The sequence below is a fragment of the Erinaceus europaeus genome, chromosome X, assembly GCF_950295315.1.
Source record: "Erinaceus europaeus chromosome X, mEriEur2.1, whole genome shotgun sequence".
NCBI lineage: Eukaryota > Metazoa > Chordata > Mammalia > Eulipotyphla > Erinaceidae > Erinaceus > Erinaceus europaeus.
The window spans coordinates 74,877,260-74,899,580 of record NC_080185.1 but is presented as its reverse complement, the minus strand read 5'-3'; the positions used below and the strand labels follow the sequence as shown (position 1 = coordinate 74,899,580).

At 43.1% G+C, this 22,321-nt stretch overlaps 1 protein-coding gene across 1 annotated transcript; it reads right to left on the bottom strand.

The window, feature by feature from the left end:
• Window positions 1–1,116: 1,116 nt before the first annotated feature.
• ERCC6L (ERCC excision repair 6 like, spindle assembly checkpoint helicase) lies at window positions 1,117–21,823 on the bottom strand. The gene is made up of 2 exons (XM_060183286.1): window positions 21,679–21,823; window positions 1,117–5,654 (listed from the first exon to the last, which is right to left on the bottom strand). The coding sequence occupies exons 1-2, from the start codon at window positions 21,744–21,746 to the stop codon at window positions 1,466–1,468; spliced, it is 4,257 nt and encodes a 1,418-aa protein (XP_060039269.1). The 5' UTR covers window positions 21,747–21,823; the 3' UTR covers window positions 1,117–1,465.
• Between the last annotated feature and the right edge of the window lie 498 nt (window positions 21,824–22,321).

Genomic DNA, 22,321 nt, shown 5'->3' with positions numbered 1-22,321 from the left:
CAGTGGGTTAACAGCACAATGTACTAACATGTCGTCAGTTAGTTGCAAGAACAGAAAGGTTAAGTGGTCAACAAAGTAATTCCAAGGCACTTTATCCCACCCTTCCTCTGCAGTGAGCCATGGGCATGTTAATGATCAGATTTTAGGGGTGGGTACACATAAACTTCTGCCAAAACAAGAGTTTCATATATGCAGTTGTCCTATCATCTAATGAAAGAAAGTGAATAGTGGGGGTAGGGTAGTAGCACAGTGGGTGCACATGGTGCAAGGCGCAAGGACCTGCATAAAGATCCCGGTTCGAGCCCCTGGCTCCCCACCTGCAGGGGAGTCGCTTCACAGGCGGTGAAGCAGGTCTGCAGGTGTCTGTCTTTCTCTCCCCCTCTGTCTTCCCCTCCTCTCTCCACTTCTCTCTGCCCGATCCAACAACAAACAACATCAACAATAACAATAACCACAACAAGGCTACAATAAGGGCCACAAAAGGGGGTAAAATGGCCTCCAGGAGCAGTGGATTAATGGTGCAGGCACTGAGCCCCAGCAAAAACCCTGGAGGCAAAAAAAAAAAGTGAATAGTGAGGCCTGGGCTACAGCGATGGACTCAGGCCCCAGGTTTGAATTCCAGCATCACATGTACCAGAGTGATACTCTGGTTCTCTTTGTTTCTCATAAATAATACATACTTTTTAAAGAAAAGTGAAGAGAGGGTGGGGGGAGATAGCATAATGGTTATTCAAAGAGACTCTCATGCCTGAGGCTCCGAAGGCCCAGGGCCAATCCGCTGCACCACCATAGACCACAGCTGAGCTGTGCAGCGCTTAAAAAAAAAGAGGTAAAAAAAGAAAGGGGGGACGGTAGTGCAGTGGGTTAAATGCACATGGCACAAAGTCCAAGGATCCTGGTTCGAGCCCCTGACTGCCCACCTGCAGGGGGGTCATTTCACAAGTGGTGAAAACAGGTCTGCAGATGTCTATCTTTCTCCTTCTGTCTTCCCCTTCTCTCTTCATTTCTCTCTGTCCTATCCGGCAATAACAACATCCATAACCATAACAACGATAAAAACAAGGGCAACGAAAAGGAAAATAAATAAAATATAAAAAAGAAAACACTTGGAAAAAGTGACTTTGATGTTTTTAATTATACCTTGACATAGGGAAGTGACCATTTTCAAAAGATATTACCAGAATAACTTTACAAAACTATTTCTAAAATCAAGGTTGCATTAAGTTTATACAATATGTTTAAAAGAACAAGAATATTCAAGTAAGGAAATACTAACCTAGTGCTCAGAGCATACATACACAGGAGGGAATCATGAAGTAAAGGCAGGACTGACAACCAACTTAAGAACAAAAACTTGCTTTCTCTCCTTAAGTCTGAATTCTAAGTACTCCCAAAGAATCACACTATGGATACAACTTATCTCCTACTTAGTTTTGCTTTAAAATACAATAATCAGGCCATATTCTCAAGTTTTATTAAGCTGTTTATACAAATTTAAAGTCATGAGCATAACTTCAGGATCTGAACTTTTTATGTCAAGTGCTTTAACTAAGCAGTTTAAGGCCTCCTGTACATTCCCACACTCTTTCAGTTCTTTCCCCCGCGTTACAAGAAGTTCATAGTCATTCACTGTCTCTGCTGCCTTTTCTTGAGGAGAATCAACTACCTGTTCACCGAACAAAGGCTTGGGATCATCAGGAGAGATCTTTTGAGCTACAGCAGCAGGCTCAGGATTATCAGAAGACTTTTGAGCTACAACATCAGACTCATCAGAAGTCTCTTGAGCCAAAGCATCAGGTTCAGGGTCATCTGAAGTCTCTTGAGCTGGAGCACCAGACTCAGGGTCATCAATAGTCTTTTGAGCTACAACATCGGACTCAAAGGAAGTCTCTTGAGCTGGAGCACCAGACTCAGAGTCATCAAAAGTCTTTTGAGCTACAATATCGGACTCATTAGAAGTCTCTTGAGCCGAAGCATCAGGTTCAGGGTCATCAGAAGTCTCTTGAGCTGGAACACCAGACTCAGCATCATCAAAAGTCTTTTGAGCTACAACATTAGACTCATCAGAAGTCTCTTGAGCTGAAGAAGCATCAGGCTTAGGGTCATCAGCAGTCTCTTGAGCTGGAACATCTGGTTCAAGGTCCTCAGAAATCTCTTGAGTTAGACCGCCAGACTCATGAGAAGTCTCTTGAGCTGGAGAACCAGACTCAGGGTCATCAGAAGTCTCCTGGGCTGGAGCACCAGGCTTAGGTATAGTTAACCAGCTGGGCCTATTTTCTGTAGACAGCATTTCTCCAGAAGGATTCTTTGCCATACACTCTGAGGCTTCACCACTGCTTTCCTCTGCTCCTTCATCCTCCAGATAATCTTCAACAACCTCTGCTTCACAGTTGTCAAGTCTTTCCTCCATATCCTCCACATGATCTAAAACCACATTAGCAAGAGACCTCCTAGAAGCCAATGATCTTCTAGAGTTTAGAGATCTATTGAAACTATCAGGTAGTTTATGTGAAAAGAACCTTCCAGGTGAACTGATGTTGTTTTGGGGTGTTGAAGCATCAAATTGTTTCACAGAGGAATACTGAAAGGGAGATGCACTGAAAGTATTCATGCTCGGAGAACTTTTACAAGTATCATCTTCATCATCTGAAGCAATCCTTCTGGCTTTTCTTCTGACTTTCAAATTAACTAGCGCTTCTGACTCATTGTCTTCTTTCTCAGAGAGATCTAAACTGAGATATGTATTGCTATGCACAAAATTTGCTCTGGAATTAGATGTGGAGTCACACAGGCTATTTTCCTGTTTAACATGTTCCAAAGACTGACTGGAAAATTTTTGTCTATTGTCTGCAGAGTCTTCCAATAAAAGGTTGAAATCACACACATACTGTGAAGATGCTAATGGTTCCTCTTCCAGCTTGGCCTTGTTTGCTTGAGTGTCCTGCAGTTCACTGTGGGATGCTGATGAGTCATCATCAGATATTTCTATAACAAATGCGTTTAATTCTGTATTTTGGTTTTCCTTTGTTACAGGATTAATGGACCAGGAACCACAGTGATGTAAAATCTCATCATTCTTTATCAGACCTGGATTTGGCTCAGATCTGACTGATTTGCTAAGTAAAGAATTAAACCTTCCCAGAGGGTTCTCTTCCAGTGCCTCCTGCACAGACCTTTCTCTTAATGACTTATTTTGCAAAGCCTCACTTTCAGTTGTGAAACTTTCTGTCACTCCCAAAAAAGAGGTCACACAAACTTTTTCTATACTTCTACACCCCTTGGGTAAAGTAGCTACAGAGTCAGTACCATCTTGAGTACCATCTTGCAGGACGCTCTCATTCATCTTTTCACTAGAGAGATCATGGTTCTCGCTCTCTCGGGGTAGATCATCATCAATGACTACACTTGCCATTTGAGAACTAATTTCTTCTTCCTGAAAATCATAAGTGGCCCCACGAGGTAAAGGCCAAGGCTTTGGATTATTTAGTTGAGAGGGTTTATTTGTTTGAGAAGGAAATACAGGCTCTCTCAGCCAAGTCCCCTCACTTCCCGTTCTTTGTCTTTCCATTAGTTCTGTATTTTGAGACTCGAATTCAACAAGAAATTGAGCTTTCTGAACCCTTTGTTGAATGTAGTCAGATTCTTCTATCACATTAAGCTCTTCTTTAACGGACATATCACATGTGTACATCAAATCATGGTCTGAGATCCCAGCTATCCCTAGAGAGTGTAAGAAGGCAATATGTTCATCCAATTTCTTATCAGATCTCCTTTGAGCAGCATGTAAAGACTGAAGCTGCAGCTGGGTTGCAGAGTTCTGAAAATCCCCAATAACAAAAAGTTCTCTTAGTTCTTGTTTACTAAAATATCGAAAAGGGTTCTTCTTGTTACCTGTAGCTTGTCTTATTAACGAGTCCTTGAAAACTTGCCTCCTATATATTTTTTCTTCTACAGTCCCACAAGTGATCAACCTATAAACGACAACATTTTCTTTTTGTCCAATTCGGTAAACTCTATCCACAGCTTGAGCATCTGTTGCAGGATTCCAGCTAGGGTCATAAATGACCACTCTAGTTGCTGCAGTTAATGTTAAGCCAACACCTCCTACTTGAGTGGTAAGTAGAAAAACAGAATAATCTTTATTCTTCTGGAATAAGTCAATTCTTTTTTCTCTCTCTATAAGATGAGTAACTGTTCCATCAATGCGTAATATCTTAAAGTGCCTATTCTTTAAGAGTCGTTCAATGATGTTTAGGATTTGTCTTGATTGGGAAAACACCAGTGTTTGATGCCCTTCATCTCGAAGTCTCTTAAGCAGGTCCATTAGAAATATCATTTTTCCAGATTCTTCCATCAATGTATCATCGGTTATATGATTAATATGGCCTCCATCTGAGGAATCTTCTTCATTTTCATCTTGAACAGAGAATTTGACAGCCCCTATATTGAGCAAAGAAGAAGCCCGTGCAGATAGCAGTCTAGGGTGATCGCACAGTTTTTTTAAGACACCTAGTTCAGCCAAAGGTGAACGAGTCTCCATTAACAACTCCTTGATATGATCTAGACACACAAATTTCCTGTATAATTCTTTTTGTAAGGGCACAAGACGTATCCAAACAATTAAATCATTTTTCCTGGAAAGGGAAGGCATTTCACAAGAGACACTGACATCTGGATTCTTTTCACTGAAGATGGCCTCTTGGTTGCTTGGCTTTTCCTTTTGTACCTCTTCTTTAGTCCTCCTGAGAAAATAGGGTTTTATGATTGCCATTAAGTTTTCAGATATTTTAAATCCCAGGGCTTTTTCACCTGGGGTAGCATCTTTTTCTCTTGCTCTAGTAATAGGATTTTCATACTCTATTTTAAAAGTTTTTAATGTTCCTAGCAGGGACCCTTGACAAGCAAAATCAAATAGGGACCACAGTTCTTGCAAATTATTCTGGATTGGAGTTCCTGTGAGGAGGATACGATTACTGGCAGGTACTGCACGAGCACACATGGCTGACTTAGTAGATGATGTTTTTACTTTATGTGCTTCATCAAGGATGACATAGTCCCACACAAACTTTTGGCCATTCAAGCTTGACAGCTGCTGCCAATTATTGATTACCATTTGGTATGTAGTGATAATGACACCGTTCCTTTGCTGAACCCGACTGAGGTTTCTAGCACGTTCATCCTTGTTAGAACCATGAAAAGTTTTGACTCTCATTCCTGGAGTCCACTTAGCAAATTCTTTTATCCATGTGCTAATCAGATTAGTTGGCACGATCAGTAGCACGTGATTCACAAATGAAGCATCAAACATACCAGAAAGGAAAGCGATGATTTGAACAGTCTTCCCTAATCCCATATCATCTGCCAAAATACCACCTTTTTTCCCATCCTTATATAAACTGTAGAGAAAAGCTACACCTTCCTTCTGGTGCTCAAATAACTGGTTGTGCAGTTCTCGATAAAGCAGCAGGCCAGAGCTGCACACATCTGTGAATTCATCATCTCCATTTTCTGCTAACTCCTCCAAGGCTTCCTGTATTTTTTGAATTCTGCTCATCACCTTTTCATTGGGAAAAATGTCCTTTGCCAAATTGAAAAGTTGGAGTGCTTCTTCCAGATCTCCATTCTTCGTTGCTTCTTTGGCTTCTTTCACATATCTATTAGAAAAGTTAAAAAAAAAAAAAAAAGATAGATACATTTGAAGATTAGAAAGATTGAACATTCAGTCTAAGAACAAGTTAGAGCTAATTTCAGAATTCATACTGCTCTTGGATTTTTACTATAATCGATTCAGGATGGTAAAAATTTGGACAAAAGATGCCAATGAAAGCTGACATCCCTGAAGATATAAATATCTATCAGATAAGTCCCTCCCGGCCCCATGGAAGAATGGCTTAGATGAAAATAGCCGAACTGTGGATGTCAGGGAGTCGGGCGGTAGCGCAGCGGGTTAAACACAGGTGGCGCAAAGCGCAAAGACCAGAGTAAGGATCCAGGTTCCAGCCTCCCGCTCCCCACCTGCAGGGGAGTCGCTTCACAAGCAGTGAAGCAGGTCTGCAGGTGTCTTTCTCTCCCTTTCTGTCTTCCCCTCCTCTCTCCATTTATCTCTGTCCTATCCAACAACAGCGACAGCAATAACAGCAGCAATGACGATAAACAACAAGGGAACAAAAGGAAAAATATGAATGAATAAATTAAAAAAATAAAGAACAGGAAAGCTATCAGGGGAGGGAATAGGATATGGAGTTCTGGTGGCAGGACTTGTGTGGAACTGTACCCCTCTTATCCTATGGCCTTGTCAGTGTTTCCATTTTATAAATAAAGACTTTAAAAAATACATTAAAAAAAAGAACTGCAGGGATTCGGGTGGTAGCGCATCGGGTTAAGCGCACATGGTGCAAAGCGCAAGGACCGGTATAAGAAACCTGGTTCGAGCCCCCAGTTCCCCACCTGCAGGGGAGTTGCTTCACAAGCGGTGAAGCAAGTCTGCAGGTGTCTTTCTCTCCCCTTCTCTGTCTTCCCTTCCTCTCTCCATTTCTCTCTGTCCTATCCAACAACGACATCAACAACAATAATAACTACAACAAGGGCAACAAAAAGGGAATAAATAAATATTAAAAAAAACAAGAAAGTAAAAAGAGGGAGTCAGGCGGTAGCACAGCGGACTAACTGCACGTGGTGCAAAGTGCAAGGACCTGCATAAGGATCCTGGTTGGAGCCCCAGCTCCCCACCTGCAGGGGGTCCGAGTCACAGGCAGTGGCTATCTTTCTCTCCTCCTGTCTTCCCCTCCCCTCTCGATTTCTTTCTGTTCTATCCAACAACGACGACAAGAATAACTATAACAATTAAACAAGGGCAACAAAAGGGAATAAATAAATAAATATTAAAAAAGTAAAAAGAAAGAAAATAAGGGAGATGAATAAAGAAAGGAAGAGAGAAAGAAAGAAAGAAAGGCAGGCAGGCAGGCGGTAGCACATCTGGCTAAGCGTACTTTACAATGTACAGAAACCCAGCTTGAAGCCCCTGGTCCCCACCTGCAGGGAGAAAGCTTCAGAAGTGGTGAAGCAGAACTGCAGATTTCTCTTTCCCTCCCTATCTCTCCTCCCCTCTCAATTTCTGTTTCTATCCAATAATTAGTAAATAAAAATATTTAAAATTTTAAAAGAGAGGAAAGGGGGAACAAAGAAAATTGAATAAATCTTTAAAAATAAGAGGGAGCATATTAGATAAATCATATTAGATAAATCTCAAGCATGAGGTCATGAGTTCAATCCCCAGCAGCACATGTACCAGAGTGATATCTGGTTCCTTTTAAAAAAATTTTTTTTGTATTATCTTTATTTATTGGATAGAGACAGCCAGAAATCGAGGGGGATGGAGATAGAGAGGGAGAGAGACAGAGAGACACCTGCAATCCTGCTTCACCACTTGTGAAACTTCCCCCTATAGGTGGGAACCGGGGACTTGAACCTGGGTCCTTGTGCACTCTAATGTGAGTGCTTAACCAGGTACGACACCACCCAGTCCCCTGATGTCTGGTTCTTTCTCTCTATCTATCTCATTAGTCAATAAGTAAAATATTTACAGAATATAATAAAGTCAGAAAAATATTCCACTGCGTGTAAGCACCACAACTGGAGTTTATCTATCCATTTGTTGGTGGACATGGGTTATTTTAACCTTTTTAATTTTTTTTATTATTGGGCGGAAGGTAGATAGCATAATGGCTATGCAAAAACACTCTTATGTCTAAGGCTTTGAAGTCCCAGGTTCAATCCCCCACACCACCATAAACAAGAGCTGAACAGTGCTCTGTTATAAAAAAGAAATTATTGTTATCTTTATTTATTGGATAGACAGCCAGAAATCAAGAGAGAAGGGGGTAAACTCAGAGGCAACAAGACGTTGAAGGGCCCACAAGGACCCACTAGTGTTTAAAGGGAAAAAAATCTGGCTTGAATTAAAACCTTCTGATCCGGCTCAGGCTCCCACAGCTGGCTAGAAAAAAAAATCCCAGCCATCTTCTGGGGCATGACAAGGGATTAGCGGCTGAGACAATGTCACATTCTGCAGGACTGAGTTAAAGCAACAACTGCTTTTAAAAAATCACTAGGTCTTGGCGTATTGCACCAAAGTAAAAGACTCTGGGGTGGGTGGGTGGGGAGAATACAGGTCCATGAAGGATGATAAATGACATAGTGGGGGTTGTATTGTTAAATGGGAATCTGGGGAATGTTATGAATGTACAAACTATTGTATTTACTGTTGAATGTAAAACATTAATTCCCCAATAAAGAAATAAATTTTTAAAAAATCACTAGGTGGATGGGGGTAGATAGCATAATGGTTATGCAAACAGACTCTCATGCCCAAGACTCTGAAGGCCCAGGTTCAATCTCCCACACCACCATAAACCAGAGAGCTGTATTGCCCCTGCGGCTACAGACAGACTATGACCCACATAGTCAATGACTGCCAGATTCAAAGGAGGTCTCGAAACTTTACATCAGGCTCAACCTGATGCTGTTGACTGGCTACGGAAGAAGAGCAAACGCTAGAAGAAGAAACCAAAGTAAAAGACTCTGGGGTGGGTGGGAGGGAGAATACAGGTCCAAGAAGGATGACAGAGGTCCTAGTGGGGGGTGTATTGTTATATGGAAAACTTAGAAATGGTATGCATGTACTAACTGTTGAATGTAAAACATTAATTCCCCAATAAATAAATTAAAATTAAAAAATTTTAAAAAAACAGAGAGCTGAACAGTGTTCTGGAAAAAAAATTCAGTAGGCTGGGGTGATAGAACAATGGTTATGCAAAAAGACTTGTGCCTGAGGCACTAAGGTCCCAGGTTCAACCCCCAGCATCACCATAAACAAGAGCTGAGCAGTGTTCTGGTCTATCTCTGTATACCTTTCTCTATGTATCACTTTCATTAAAGTAAGTAAATAAAATATTTAAAACAAATAAATAAAAATCACCTAAAATAAAATTATTCTCACAAACTTACAACTGTTGACTTTTTTTTTACACCAGAGCACTGATCAGTTCTGGCTTAAGGTGGTACAGGGGATTGAACCTGGGACTTCAAAGCTTCAGGCATGTCAGTCCGTTTGCATAACCATTATGCTATCTACCCCCACCCTGTTGACTTTTTTTTTTTTAACCCGAGCACTGCTCAGGTCTGTTTTATGGTGGAGCTGGGGCCTGAACCTGGGACTTTGGAGACTCAGACATGACAGTGTCATTACATAACCATTAAGCTATCTACCACTGCCCTACAACTGTTGACTTCTTAAGTACCCACAAGTGGGTACAGGCAGGTATGCTCAGTCGAGAGGCTCTCAAGAATACACATGGTCCGAAGAAAGAAGGCAGGGAATTTTGGTGGCCTTGAACTGTGAACCCAGGGTCTTCAAGATATTGAACTGCCCACAAGGACCACCAGGATTTATGGCATAAACCTGATTGGGAACTAATCTTGTGTGGGCTACACAGGCATTGACACATGGCTAGGGAAATAAATGCTGTTTTTTTGTTGTTGTTGTTGTTTTTGAACACTAAAGAGAAAGATATTCTCCAAGGCTGTTACCCACCTCCCACCCTAGCCCCCACTCCTGGCTGGAACAGCAGGGAGGCCCTACATTGACATCAAAGACAATAAACTGGCCCAGTGACACAAGATTAATATCTCTCCTCCCCCCACCAAGAGGGAAATCCAACACCTTAACCATAGCACCTCCTGCTGGCACAAGAACAAAAGCCACATCAAATGCAGAAACTAAGAAATACACTGAAAGCAATGACAGAAACTCCAAATGATCAGAAAGACACAGATTTGGAGAAAATGGCAAATGGAGTCCAGAAAATTCATTATGAAATGAATTCAAGAACTCAGACATCATTTTACCAAAGCACTACAAAGCAGAGAAAAAAAACCTCCAAACAGAACTCCAAGGCATGAAGGACACTTTGAATGAGTTCAAACTGAAGAGGCCTACGAAGTAGATTCAATCTGGTGGAGGAGACAATCAATACTAGAAGACCACCCTGAATTTAAAGCTGTGGGAGAGGAAAGGTTTAAGCACTTCTCTGTTGTAGATATTGTACATTAGACACAATACTCATGATAACCACAAAACAAAAGATAGCACAAATAGGAAACATACACACAGTAGGAAACACCAGTATAGAAAACTAGCCACATCACATAACAAGCAACTAGAGCATAAAACAACCTCAAAACAAAAACCAGAATTGCTACAAGCAAATCACATTGATCAATAGTCACCCTAAATGTGAATGGCTTAAATAGCAAGACCCATCTATTCTGTGTCTCCGGGAAACCCACATCCAAAAGACAAATTCCAGGTGACCTGCTACAACAATGTATTCCAAGCAGAGAATGCAAACAAAAGGCAGGGACAGCTATTCTATTATCAGATAAAATAGACTTTCAGGCAAAGAAGGTCAAAAGAGACAGACATGGACACTACATACATATTTTGGTCAGAGGGTCAAGCCAATAGGAAAACATAACCATCATCAGTACACATGATCCCAATAGGTGGGCACCCAAATACATAAAATTAGTAAAATAGTGATCCAGGAGGTGGCGTAGCGGATAAAGCACTAGATTCTCAACCATGAGGTCCTGAGTTCGATCCCCAGCAACAAATGTACCAGAGTGATGTCTGGTTCTTTCTCTCCTCCTATCTCTCATGAATAAATAAATTCTAAAAAAAATTAGTAAAATAAAGGAAACATTGACAGCAACACAATATTAGTAGAAGACCTCAACACACCACTCACAGCAAGAGACAGATCATCAGGACAAAGAAATCAACGAGAAAATAGAGGCCTTAAATGAAGTCATAGATGAATCTAACAGATATTTTCAAAACAATTCATCCACCACCGCTCTGCCAAAAAAGGAATATACTTACTTTTCAAGTGTACATGGAACATTCTCAAGGATTGACCATGTGTTGGGACACAAAGATAGCCCTAATAAACATGTGAATATTGAAATCATAAATAAGTATCCTCTCTAGTACACCTGATTGAACACACACGTTACAGTGCACAAGGACCCAGGTTCAAGCCCCTGGTCCTCACCTGCAAGGGGAAAAGCTTCACAAATGGTGAAGCAGGGCTGCAGGTGTCTCTCTGTCTCTCTCCCTCTCTATATCCCCTTCCCCTCATAAGTCTTCCCTGTCTCTATCCGGTAATAAGTAAACAAATAAAATAGAAAAAACATAAGTATCCTTTCTGACCATGAGGCAGTGAGGTTAGAAATCAACCACAGGGAGTCGGGTGGTAGCGCAGCGGGTTAAACGCAGGTGGTACAAAGAGCAAGGGCTGGCATAAGGATCCCGGTTCGAGCCCTGGCTCCCCACCTGCAGGGGAGTCACTTCACAGGCAGTGAAGCAGGTCTGCAGATGTCTTTCTCTCCCCCTTTGTCTTCCCCTCCTCTCTCCACTTCTCTCTGTCCTATCCAACAACGACATCAATAAAAACAACAATTACTATAACAATAAAATAACAAGGGCAACAAAAAGGAATAAATAATATTTTTTTAAAAAGAAATCGTGGTCCAGGAGATGGCGCAGTGATAACGCTTTGGACTCTCAAGCATGAGGTCTTGAGTTTGACCCCCAGCAGCATATGTGCCAGAGTGATGTCTGGTTCTTTCTCTCTCCACCTATCTTTCTCATACATAAATAAAATATTTAAAAAGAAAGAAAGAAAGAAAGAAAGAGAGAGAGAGAGAGAGAGAAAGAAAGAAAGAAAGAAAGAAAGAAAGAAAGAAAGAAAGAAAGAAAGAAATCAACCACAAAAAAAGAAACACAGAAATAAACCCAAACTATGGAGACACAAAAATTACACTTCTAAATAACACCTGGGCAACTGAAGAAATCAAAACAGAACTTAAGAATCATATGTGAATATTATAAGCATCTCTCTCTTTTTTTTAACCGAAGTACTGCTCAGCTCTGGCTTATGGTGGCACAGGAGATGGAACCTGGGACTTTGGAGCCTCAGGCATGAGAGTCTACATAACCATTATGCTATCTACCCCTGATTATAAACATCTCTATTGGAATAAAATTGTACAACTTGGACAAGGTGAATGCATTTCTAGAATCATAACACCTGCCATGTTAACTTAAAAGGAAATAACTAAAACAAGGCAATCACCCGTATAGAAACTGAATTATTCAGCCACCAAGTTGCAGATGCTACCATAATGCCAACCTGACTTCCCTGGGCAGTCAACCTCAACAATGAGTCCTGGAACCCCACCTCCGCAGAGCCCTGATCCACTAGAGAAAGACAAAAGCAGGCTGGGAGGTATAGACTGAGCTGTCAACACCCGTGTACAGCAGAGAAGCAACTACAGAAGCCAGACCTCCCATCTTCTGTACCCCATAAAGATCTTTGGCCCATACTTCCAGAGGGATAAAGAATAGAGACTCTTCCAATGGAGGGGAGGGGATATGGAACTCTGGTGATGGGAATTGTGTGGAATTGTACCCCTCTTATCCAACAATCTTGTCGGTCATTACTAAACCACTAATAAAAAAAAATTGAATTAGGGGGCCAGATGGTGGTGCACCTGGTTGAGTGCACATATTACAATGTGCAAGGACCCAGGTTCGAACCACTGGTCCCCACCTGCAAGGGGAAAGCTTTGCAAGTGTTGAGGCAGGGCTGCAGCTGTCTAGCTTTCTCCCTCCCTCTCTAACTTCCCCTGCCCTCTCGATTTCTGACTGTCTCTATCCCAATAAAGATAATAAAAATGTTATTATCTTTTATTACCTTTTATTATGAGTGGGATGATCCCACTCAACAGAAGTTGAGAAAGAAGAACAGAGAGGGAAACTCAGAGCAGGATCTGACTGAGTTTGGAGTAGGGCACCAAAGTGAAAAATCTCTGGGTGGAAGGTGAGGGTGGATACTCAGCTTTACTGGGGGGGGGGGGGGATGGGACACAGTCTTTTGGTGGTGGGAATGGTGTTTATGTACACTCCTATTAACTTGAAGTCATATAAATCACTAATTAATATGAGGGGATAATTGATAGTCTCAAACTTTATTTTATTTATTTACACCCTTTTCATTGCCCTTGTTTTATTGTTGTAGTTATTATTGTTGTCTATCTTCGTTGTTGGATAGGACAGAGAGAAATGGAGAGAGGAGGGGAAGACAGAGAGGGGCAGAGAAAAATGGACACCTGCAGACCTGCTTCACCACTTGTGAAGTGACTCCCCTGCAGGTGGGGAACCAAGAGCTCGAACCAGGATCCTTATACTGGTCCTTGCGCTTTGTGCCACATGTGCTTAACCCACTGCGCTACATCCCGACTCCCCCAAACTTTTTTTTAACAACGAATAATTTTATTTTTTTAATTAGAGCACTAATTATCTCTTTATTATTAGAGCACTAATGATCTCTTAATTATTTGTGGTGATACAGGTGATTTTATTTTTACTACAGGGTTATCACTGGGGCTTGGTGCCAGCACTACAAATCTACTGCTCCTGGAAGCTATTTTTCCCATTATTGTTGTCCTTGTGGTTATTTTTGTTATAGCTGCTGTTGTTGGATAGGACAGAAAGACATTGAGAGAACAGGGGAAGACCGAGAAGAAGAGAAAAAGACAGACACCTGCAGACCTGCTTCACTGCCTGTGAAGCGACCCCCCCTGCAGGTGGGGAGCCGGGGCTCAAACCCCGATCCTTACTCTGGTCCTTGCGCTTTATGCCATGTGCACTTAACCCGCTGCGCCATCGCCCAGCCCCCAATACAGCTGATTAAATCCTGGGAACTTAAGCTGCAGGCATGAAAGCCTTTTTTTTTTTAATTTATTTATAAAAAGGAAACACTAAAAAAAAAGCCATAGGATAAGTAGGGTACAGCTCCACACAGTTTCCACCACCAGAACTCCGTATCCCATCCCCTCCAGATAGGTTTCCTATTCTTTATCCCTCTGAGAGTATGGACCCAGGGTCATTATGGGGTGCAGAAGGTGGAAGGTCAGGGAGATGGATCAGTGGCAGAATACAGGATCTGAATGTCTGTCTCAAAAACTTTAATGCACAGCTCATTGGCTGAGTCTTTGATATGTTGACTCTCCTAAAAGCTTAGATGAGGTGAGCAGTAGCAACTGGTGGCGTTACTTTATCAAATACAGATATACAGAAAGTCAGGTGGTAGTGTAGCGGGTTAAGAGGACATGGCATGAAGTGCAAGGACCAGTATAAGGATCCCAGTTGGAGCCCCCGGATCCCCACATGCAGTGTAGTCACTTCACAAGCGGTGAAGCAGGTCTTCAGATGTCTGTCTTTCTCTCCCCCTCTCCATTTCTCTCTGTCCTATCCAACAACAACGACATCAACAATAACTACAACAATAAAACAAGGGCAACCAAAGGGAATAAATAAATATTAAAAAGGTCAAAAATACAGATATATATTAATAATATCAAAGGAAAAATTCTTGGGGCTAGGTGGTGGCACACCTGGTTGAGTTCACCTATTACAATGCACATGGTCCCGGGTTCAAACCCCAGGTCCCCAGCTACAGGGGAAAAGCTTTGCAAGTGGTGAAGCAGTACTGCAGGTGTCTCTTTGTCTCTCTATTACTCCCTTCCCTCTCGATTTCTGGCTATCTCTATCCAATAAATAAAGATAATTAAAAAAAATTTAAAAAGGACAAATTCTGGTGAGGTCATGTATGATACAGCAAATCCTAACAATGGAATTTTCAAAGTTAACCCAATTGCAAATAATTTGATTATAGCAATAACTATTGCCTTCTTAAACCCTAACACAGCAGGAACCTCCCGCTTCCTCTATAAAGCCCAAATTTCCCCCAGTCCTGGAACCTCTAGGGTGGGGCTCACTTTCCAGCATGCTTCTCTCAATTCATACCAACTGATACTGCATCTGCTGATCACAACATAATCAACGCAATGAGTCAACCTGACGCTGTTGACTGGCTACGGAAGAAGGGCAAACGCTAGAAGAAGTACAACCTCAGCATGCTTCACTTCAGACTGTGTCCAGAGCCGTCAGGCTTGAAATGCTAACCTTTCATTCAGCATCATTACTAGGGTGAGACCTTTCTTTTCTCATAGGACTCCTCAATTCCATTTTGGATGGTCTACTTCCTAACTAAGCCTCAAAACCTAGATATAGGGTGGAGGTATAGCAAAATGGTTATGCAAAGAGATTTTCATGCCTGAGGCTCTCAAGTCCCAGGTTCAATCCCCCACACTACCATAAGCCAGAGTTGAGCAGTACTCTGGTGTTAAAAAAAAAAAAAAAAAAAAACCTAGATATAGACTAGGTACCATGAGATAGGGGCAAATGTACATATGTATGCATAAATTAGGGCAAAATACGTACCTGAAGGGGCCGGGCGGTAGCGCAGTGGGTTAAATGCATATGGCACAAACCGCAAGGACCAGCTTAAGGACTGCGGTTCGAGCCCCCGGCTCCCCACCTGTAGGGGAGTCGCTTCACAGGTGGTGAAGCAGGTCTGTAGGTGTCTTTCTCTCCCCCCTTGTCTTCCCCTCCTCTCTCCATTTCTCTGTCCTATCCAACAATGAAATCAACAATAACAATAATAACCACAACAAAGCTACAAGGGCAACAAAAAGGGGGAAAATGGCCTCCAGGAGCAGTGGATTAATGGTGCAGGCACTGAGCCCCAGCAATAACCCTGGAGGCAATAATAATAATAATACGTACCTGAAAGCAAAAGTGCACAATAGTTTACAGTGAGTCAATAAATGAAGCAAGCAAGTAGAAAGAGCTAAAGACACCTTAAAGTACCTAATGAAAGAGTTTCTACTTAGACTTAGATATCCTCCTCACCTACTTCCTATTATACTTTCCTCAGTCACCCAAAGCTAACCTTATCAAAGAACTGCAAAAGCTGAATAAGGACAAGAGACTGGCATACTTTGATGGTGACTCTTTAGTCACTATCAGGCCACCCCATTAGCTGGGGCCCTAGTCCGGGAGTCCTGGGATTCCCACACAGACATGATGGGCCCAGACCTCAAGCAAATCCCTCTCTCTATTATCACTGGTCATCTCCATCAGGAACAACATAATGGATGCCTTTGGGAACCCCCATAGGACCTTGCCCTCAACTTGGATCAACAATGATAGAGAATGTTCCATCCTCCAAAGGAGGATTGGTAACATACTCTATCCACCACCTGAAGATGGGTCCCGAAATTGGTGCAACTCAGAATGCTCTTACTGATGACCACAGAATGCAATGACCACAGGGATGTAGAGGTTACATAGGCTTCTATGCTGAATATGGGCACCAGATCAAATCAATGGGGTTTACAGTCAAATATATTTATACACTTTTCCCATATTTGGGAGCTACTCTCTTCCCTGATCCAGCTTTCTAGCCCTCTTTCCTGCCATGACATCATCTCTCCAGACAATAACTTGGGTCCACCTGCAAATGAGATGTTAGGCTCGGGCAAAAACTAATAGTCATGGGCCCTTTTGAATATACCTAAAATAGACCTACCAGCTATTTCCAAAATGGAGACCCCAAATCTTCATCTGCAATATTCCAGCCTGTAGGTTCATGATTAATCAACAATTTATATGACTTTATATGTTAACTCTTTTTCACCCACCAGGTTCCAGATGCTACCATGATGCCAACTGGACTTCCATGGGCAGGCAACCCTACCAATGTGTCCTGGAGCTCTGCTTGCCCAGAGCCCTGCCCCACTTGGGAAAGAGAGAGGCAGGCTGGGAGTATGGATCAACCTGCCAACGCCCATGTTCAGCAGAGAAGCAATTACAGTGCCAGACCTTCCACCTTCTGCACCCCATAATGACCCTGGGTCCATACTCCCAGAAGGATAAAGAATAGGAAAGCTATCAGAGGAGGGGATGGGATACAGAGTTCTGGTGATGGGAATTATGTGGACTTGTGCCCCTCTTATCCTATGGTCTTGTCAATATTTACATTTTATAAATAAAAATTTTAATTTTTTTATTTATAAAAAGGAAACACTGACAAAAGCATAGGATAAGAGGGGTACACGCCACACAGTTCCCACCACCAGAGCTGAGTAGTGCTCTGGCAATAAAAAATAATAATTAATTAATTAAAATAATATAACAGAGGGTGTTGGCAGAAATAAACAAGAGTAGGTAACTCTTCCAGACATCATTCAGTGCCTTTATGTTTCCAATTCATCATTAAATACCTGTTCTGTGAGACTGGCCAGACTCCTTTAAGCACCCCTCCTTTACGGTGACCACAGTAAGAAAGTGGGCTGCTGCTACACAGTTTGTCAGTGGAGTGGCCCACAGTCACACACCCACAATACATGGTCACTCAATGACCCTGAAGCTGCCACCTAGTCTGCAGCCCTCTCCATATGGAAACTGACTGGCTCTGAAGAGCACAGTACCCTGCCCCACCCCCCCGACTCCCCCACCCCACCCCACCCCCACCCCCACCCCCACATACCTGTGCTATAAGTTGTTGATAGTCTATGATAAGGTCCTTCTTTTTAAAAACTTTGAGGGAGGGGGGTCAGGGGATAGCACAGTGGGTTAAGTGAACTTAGAGCAAAGTGCAAGGACCCGAGTAAGGATCCCAGTTTGAGGCCACGGCTCCCCACCTGCAGGGGGGATCGCTCACAGGCGGTGAGGCAGGTCTGCAGGTGTCTATCTTTCTCTCCCCCTCTCTGTCTTCCCCTCCTCTCTCCATTTCTCTATCATGTCCAACAACAACATCAATGGCAACAATAACAATAATGACAACAACAAGGCAAACAAATTGGTAAAAGTGGCCACCGGGAGCAGTGGATTCGTAGTGCAGGCACCGAGCCCCAGTGATAATCCTGGAGGAAAAATAAATAAATAAATATTTTTAATGATATTTATTTATTGGATAGAGATAGCCAGAAATTAAGAAGGAGGAGGGATAGAGAGGAAGAGAGACACAGAGACACCTGCAGCACTGCTTCACCACTCATAAAGCTTACAGCCAGCCACATGTGGGGATTGGTAGGGGACTTGAACCCAGGGCCTTGCACATTATAACATGCATTCAACCAAGGTACGCCACCACCCAGTGCCCTGGTAAGTTCCTTCTAAGTCTGTCCTTCCGTGGGCACCCTCCTTTAATCCTAAAGCACTAAAGAGTTTCCAACTATCTCACAGTCACACATTTATCAGTTTAAGACTTATTGACATTAAAATCCCTGGTACTCAGGGAGTCAGTAGGTAGCGCAGTGGGTTAAGTACAGTTGACGTGAAGAGCAAGGACCAGCATAAGGATCCCGGTTCGAGCCCCCGGCTCCCCACCTATAGGGGAGTCACTTCACAGGCAATGAAGCAGGTCTGCAGGTGTCTATTTTTTTCTCTCCCCCTCCCTCTCTGTCTTCCCCTCCTCTCTCCATTTCTCTGTCCTATTCAAAGATGACGACATCAATAACAATAATAACTACAACAATAAAAACAAGGACAACAAAAAGGAAATAAGTAAATATTTTTTTAAAAATCCCTGGTACTCGAGGGTTCCTATCACCTCACTGGACCTAGTGATATAGTATACATAGAGAAAGTGAGTCTGGAAACAGATAAAGTCTCTGGGTGGCAGAGTGGGCAACAGAAAGAGAATGGAGTGGTCCAGGAGGTGGCACAGTGAATACAGCACTGGACTCTAAAGCATGAGGTCCCGAGTTCAATCCCTGGCAGCACATGTACCAGAGTGATATCTGGTTCTTTCTCTCTCTCTCTATCATTCTTCATGAATAAGTAAATAAAATCTTCAGAAAGAGAACAGATGACAGAGATCAAAAGTGGGTGATGGGGCCAGGTGGTGGCACACCTGGTTGACTGCCCATGCTATAATGCACAAGGACCCGGGTTCAAGCCTCTGGGCCCCACCTGCAGGGGGGAAGCTTCACAAGTGGTGAAGCAGGGCTGCTGGTGTCTGATTCTCTCCCTCTTTATCTTCCCCTCCCCTCTTGATTTCTCTCTGTATCTACCCAAATAAATCTTTTTTTTAAAAAAAAGTGCATGGTAAAAACTGGCAAAATAGCTCCCTAGGAGAGTGTGCTGCCTTGCCATGTGCATGACCAAGGTTTGAGATGGGTCCCCACCACACTGAAGGAAGCTTTAGTGCTGTGCTCTCTTTCACTGTTTTTTTTCTTTCTTTCTTCCTTTCTTTTATTTATTTATTTATTTATGAGAAATATAGGAGGCAAGAAAGAACCAGACATGACTCTGGCACAAGTGCTGCTGGGGGGAGGGGACACACACACACCAAACTCAGGATCTCACGCTTGAGAGGTCAATCTGCTGTGCCAGGTCCCCACCACTTTTTTTTTTACCAGAGCACAACTCAGCTCTGGCTTATGGTGGCAGGAGAAATGAACCTGGGACTTCCGAGCCTCAGGCAGGAGAGTCTCTTTGCATAACCATTATGCTATCTAGCCCTCCCCAGGTCTCTTTCACTCTTTATCTCTCTGCCCCTCTATATCTTAAAAAAGGGTGGGGAGGGGGCAGGTGGGTGGTGTACCTGGTGAGCTCACATGTAACAATGTTCAAGGACCAGGGTTCTAGCCCCTGGTCCCCACCTGCAGAGGAAAGCTTCAAGAGTGGTGAAGCAGTGCTGCAGGTGTATTTATTTATTTATTTATTACTGGATAGAGACAGCCAGAAATTGAGAGGGTAGAGGGAGACAGAAAGGGAGAAAAATACCTGCAGCCCTGCTTCACCACTCATGAACCTTTCCCCCTGCAGGTGGACCAGGGGCTTGAACTTGGGTCCTTGTGCATTAAGTGTGTACTTAGCCAGGGTTAAGTGCCCCATGGGGTCTCTCCTTCTCTCTCCTCCTCTTGGTTTCTGACTGTCTCTATCCAACAAAGATAATGAAAAAAAATTTTTTTAAAGAAAGATGACATACATTGTGAAAGATAAAGATAAAGGAGAATGACAGGTACAGAATGGGAAAGATGACAGAAGAGGAAAGACAGCTCATCCACAGCGCACACACTGAGAAGAGCACACACCATCTGAGAAGACCACACACAACCTGAGACGACCCCTAGCCACCACATGGGAGAACCATGCAATGACTAAGGTTTGAGTGGTTAAATAATGTTGTGGTGAGCACTACTCGGCTCTAGTGTATGATGGTATGGAGAAATGAACCTGGGACTTTGAAGCTTCAGGTTTTTTAAGTCTTTCTACATAACTATTATGCTATCTTCCCCGTCCCCTCCCCTAGCCATCTTTTAATAAAAAAGGGGGGTGGAGTTGGGCGGTAGCACAGCGGGTTAAACGCAGGAGGTGCAAAGCAAAAGGATTGGCATAAGGATTGCAGTTCAAGTCCCATTCCCCACCTGCAGGGGAGTCGCTTCACAAGCGGTGAAGGTGTCTTTCTCTCCCTCTATCTTCCCCTCCTCTCTCCATTTCTCTCTGTCCTATGTAGCAATGACGACATCAATAACAACAATAACTACAACAACAATTAAAAAAAACAAGGGCAACAAAAGGGAAAATAAATATAATTTAAAAAACAACAAAAAGCATGGTGGCAGAGAGAGAGAAAGGAAGGGAAGAAGGATGGCAGGAGTAAATCATGTGTGTGCCCCAGATTTGATCACAGTCCCCAACTCACTAAAGTGAGGCTGGAGCAGTAAAGCCCGAGAGACAGAGAGAAAGGAAGGAAAGAAGGAAAGAAAGAAGGAAGAAAGGAAGACCATTAATCCAATAAAGAAATTTTTTTAAAAGGAGCAAACTGTAGATAACATAGAAAATGTACATCAGTGTGAGAAAGCGGATGACAAGGTGAACAGATGTACTTATGGATGGGAGTCTGTGAGTGTGGGATGACTGCTAGAAAGGAAGAGTGGCTAACAGAAGAGGTAGGAGACACAGAGGTGATGCACAGGAAAAGAAGCATAGGACAGGGGTACGCATAATGGTTAGCCAAAAAGACTCTCATGCCTAAGGCTCCCAAGTTCCAGGTTCAATCCCCTGCACCACCATAAACCAGAGCTGAGTAGTGCTCTGGTAAAAGCAAAACAAAAAACAAGTTAAAAAAAAAAAACAGAAAAGGGGAGGGATGAGAGAGAAAGGCAGAGCATTTGTTTAATGCTTATTCATCTTCCAGCTCATAGCTCAGATACCCCCTCCTTTTGTGAAGCTTTCCTTTGGCTTACAAAAGTTTGTAGTTAGCTATTTCCTTCTTTATGGTACTTAATAGGCCGTGCACATTATACCTCTTACAGGACTTATCAAATATGCCAGTGATTATTGGTTTACCTATTACTAAATGGTAAGCACTTTGAGGAGTGGGAAGTGCTTTTTTACTCATCAGCATCCTTTAGGCCTGGGGCGTAGTGGGTTGGAAAGAAATTAAAAAAAAAGGCTAGAGCAACTGATTTTTTTTTTTTTTAATCTTAAGGAGGTTCATACCAGAGATATGTGCCCCCAAGGCTGGCATGGGGATTCCCCATGCTTGAGAAATCAGCAGATTCCCAAGCTGGAACATGGCCGCGCGTCTCCTAAATAGCTCGTCCTCAGAACTTCAGTCTGCTGGGGAGACCCGAGGGCTCCCCGCCACTCAGCCAGCGTCAGCAAAGGAGACCAGCCCCATGGCCCAGACATACCTCAAGTATTGGGCAGCCTGCTCTGGCTTTAAAGCCTGGGATTCGGTAAACCCTCGGGACGCCTCCATGACACCCAGCTTGGGCTCCAAGTGTAGGCCGGCAGAAATTGAATTTCGCTGGCTCCTGCCCTGCGCATGTGCACTGCGCATCCGGAGGTGAAGCCGAACTAACCGTCGGCCTCGCTGCGGGCCAATCCGCGGCGCCGACGTCCGGCGCCTGCACATTAGCCCCGCCCACAAGGGGGGGGGTCCCGCGCCTGCGCCTGCGCTTAGGTGCGGAGATTAGGAGGCCTTGGGGGAGGTGTCTCGCCATCTGACTGACTGTATCCTCCTGTTGTTCCAACCAGTTCAAACCGTGCAATCGCCAACTCCTGTGTCCTTACCTTTCAGATCCTCGGGAATGGAATAGTTTGTCTGCTATATACTTAGTCATTTTAGTGGCCTCTGGAGACCTCCTTCACAGCATGTACCCCAAATATTTCCTGCTTGCCCGTGTGGCAGTAAGTATCATTTGAATTCAAACACTGAAAGATGTAGTCCTTGAAAGTTAAAGCTGTAATCAAATTATCAAACTTTTTTTTTTGCAACTTTACACCCCTTTTTCTCCAACAAAGCTAAATTGGAGTTCGAAATTAGGAAATGCA

Coding starts and splice junctions, on each gene's coding strand:
- ERCC6L (XM_060183286.1), bottom strand. CDS start 21,746: ATGGAGGCGTCCCGAGGGTTTACCGAATCCCAGGCTTTAAAGCCAGAG. Junction 5,655..21,678: donor CAGGCTGCCCAATACTTGAG/GTATGTCTGGGC, acceptor CTTTTCTAATAG/ATATGTGAAAGAAGCCAAAG.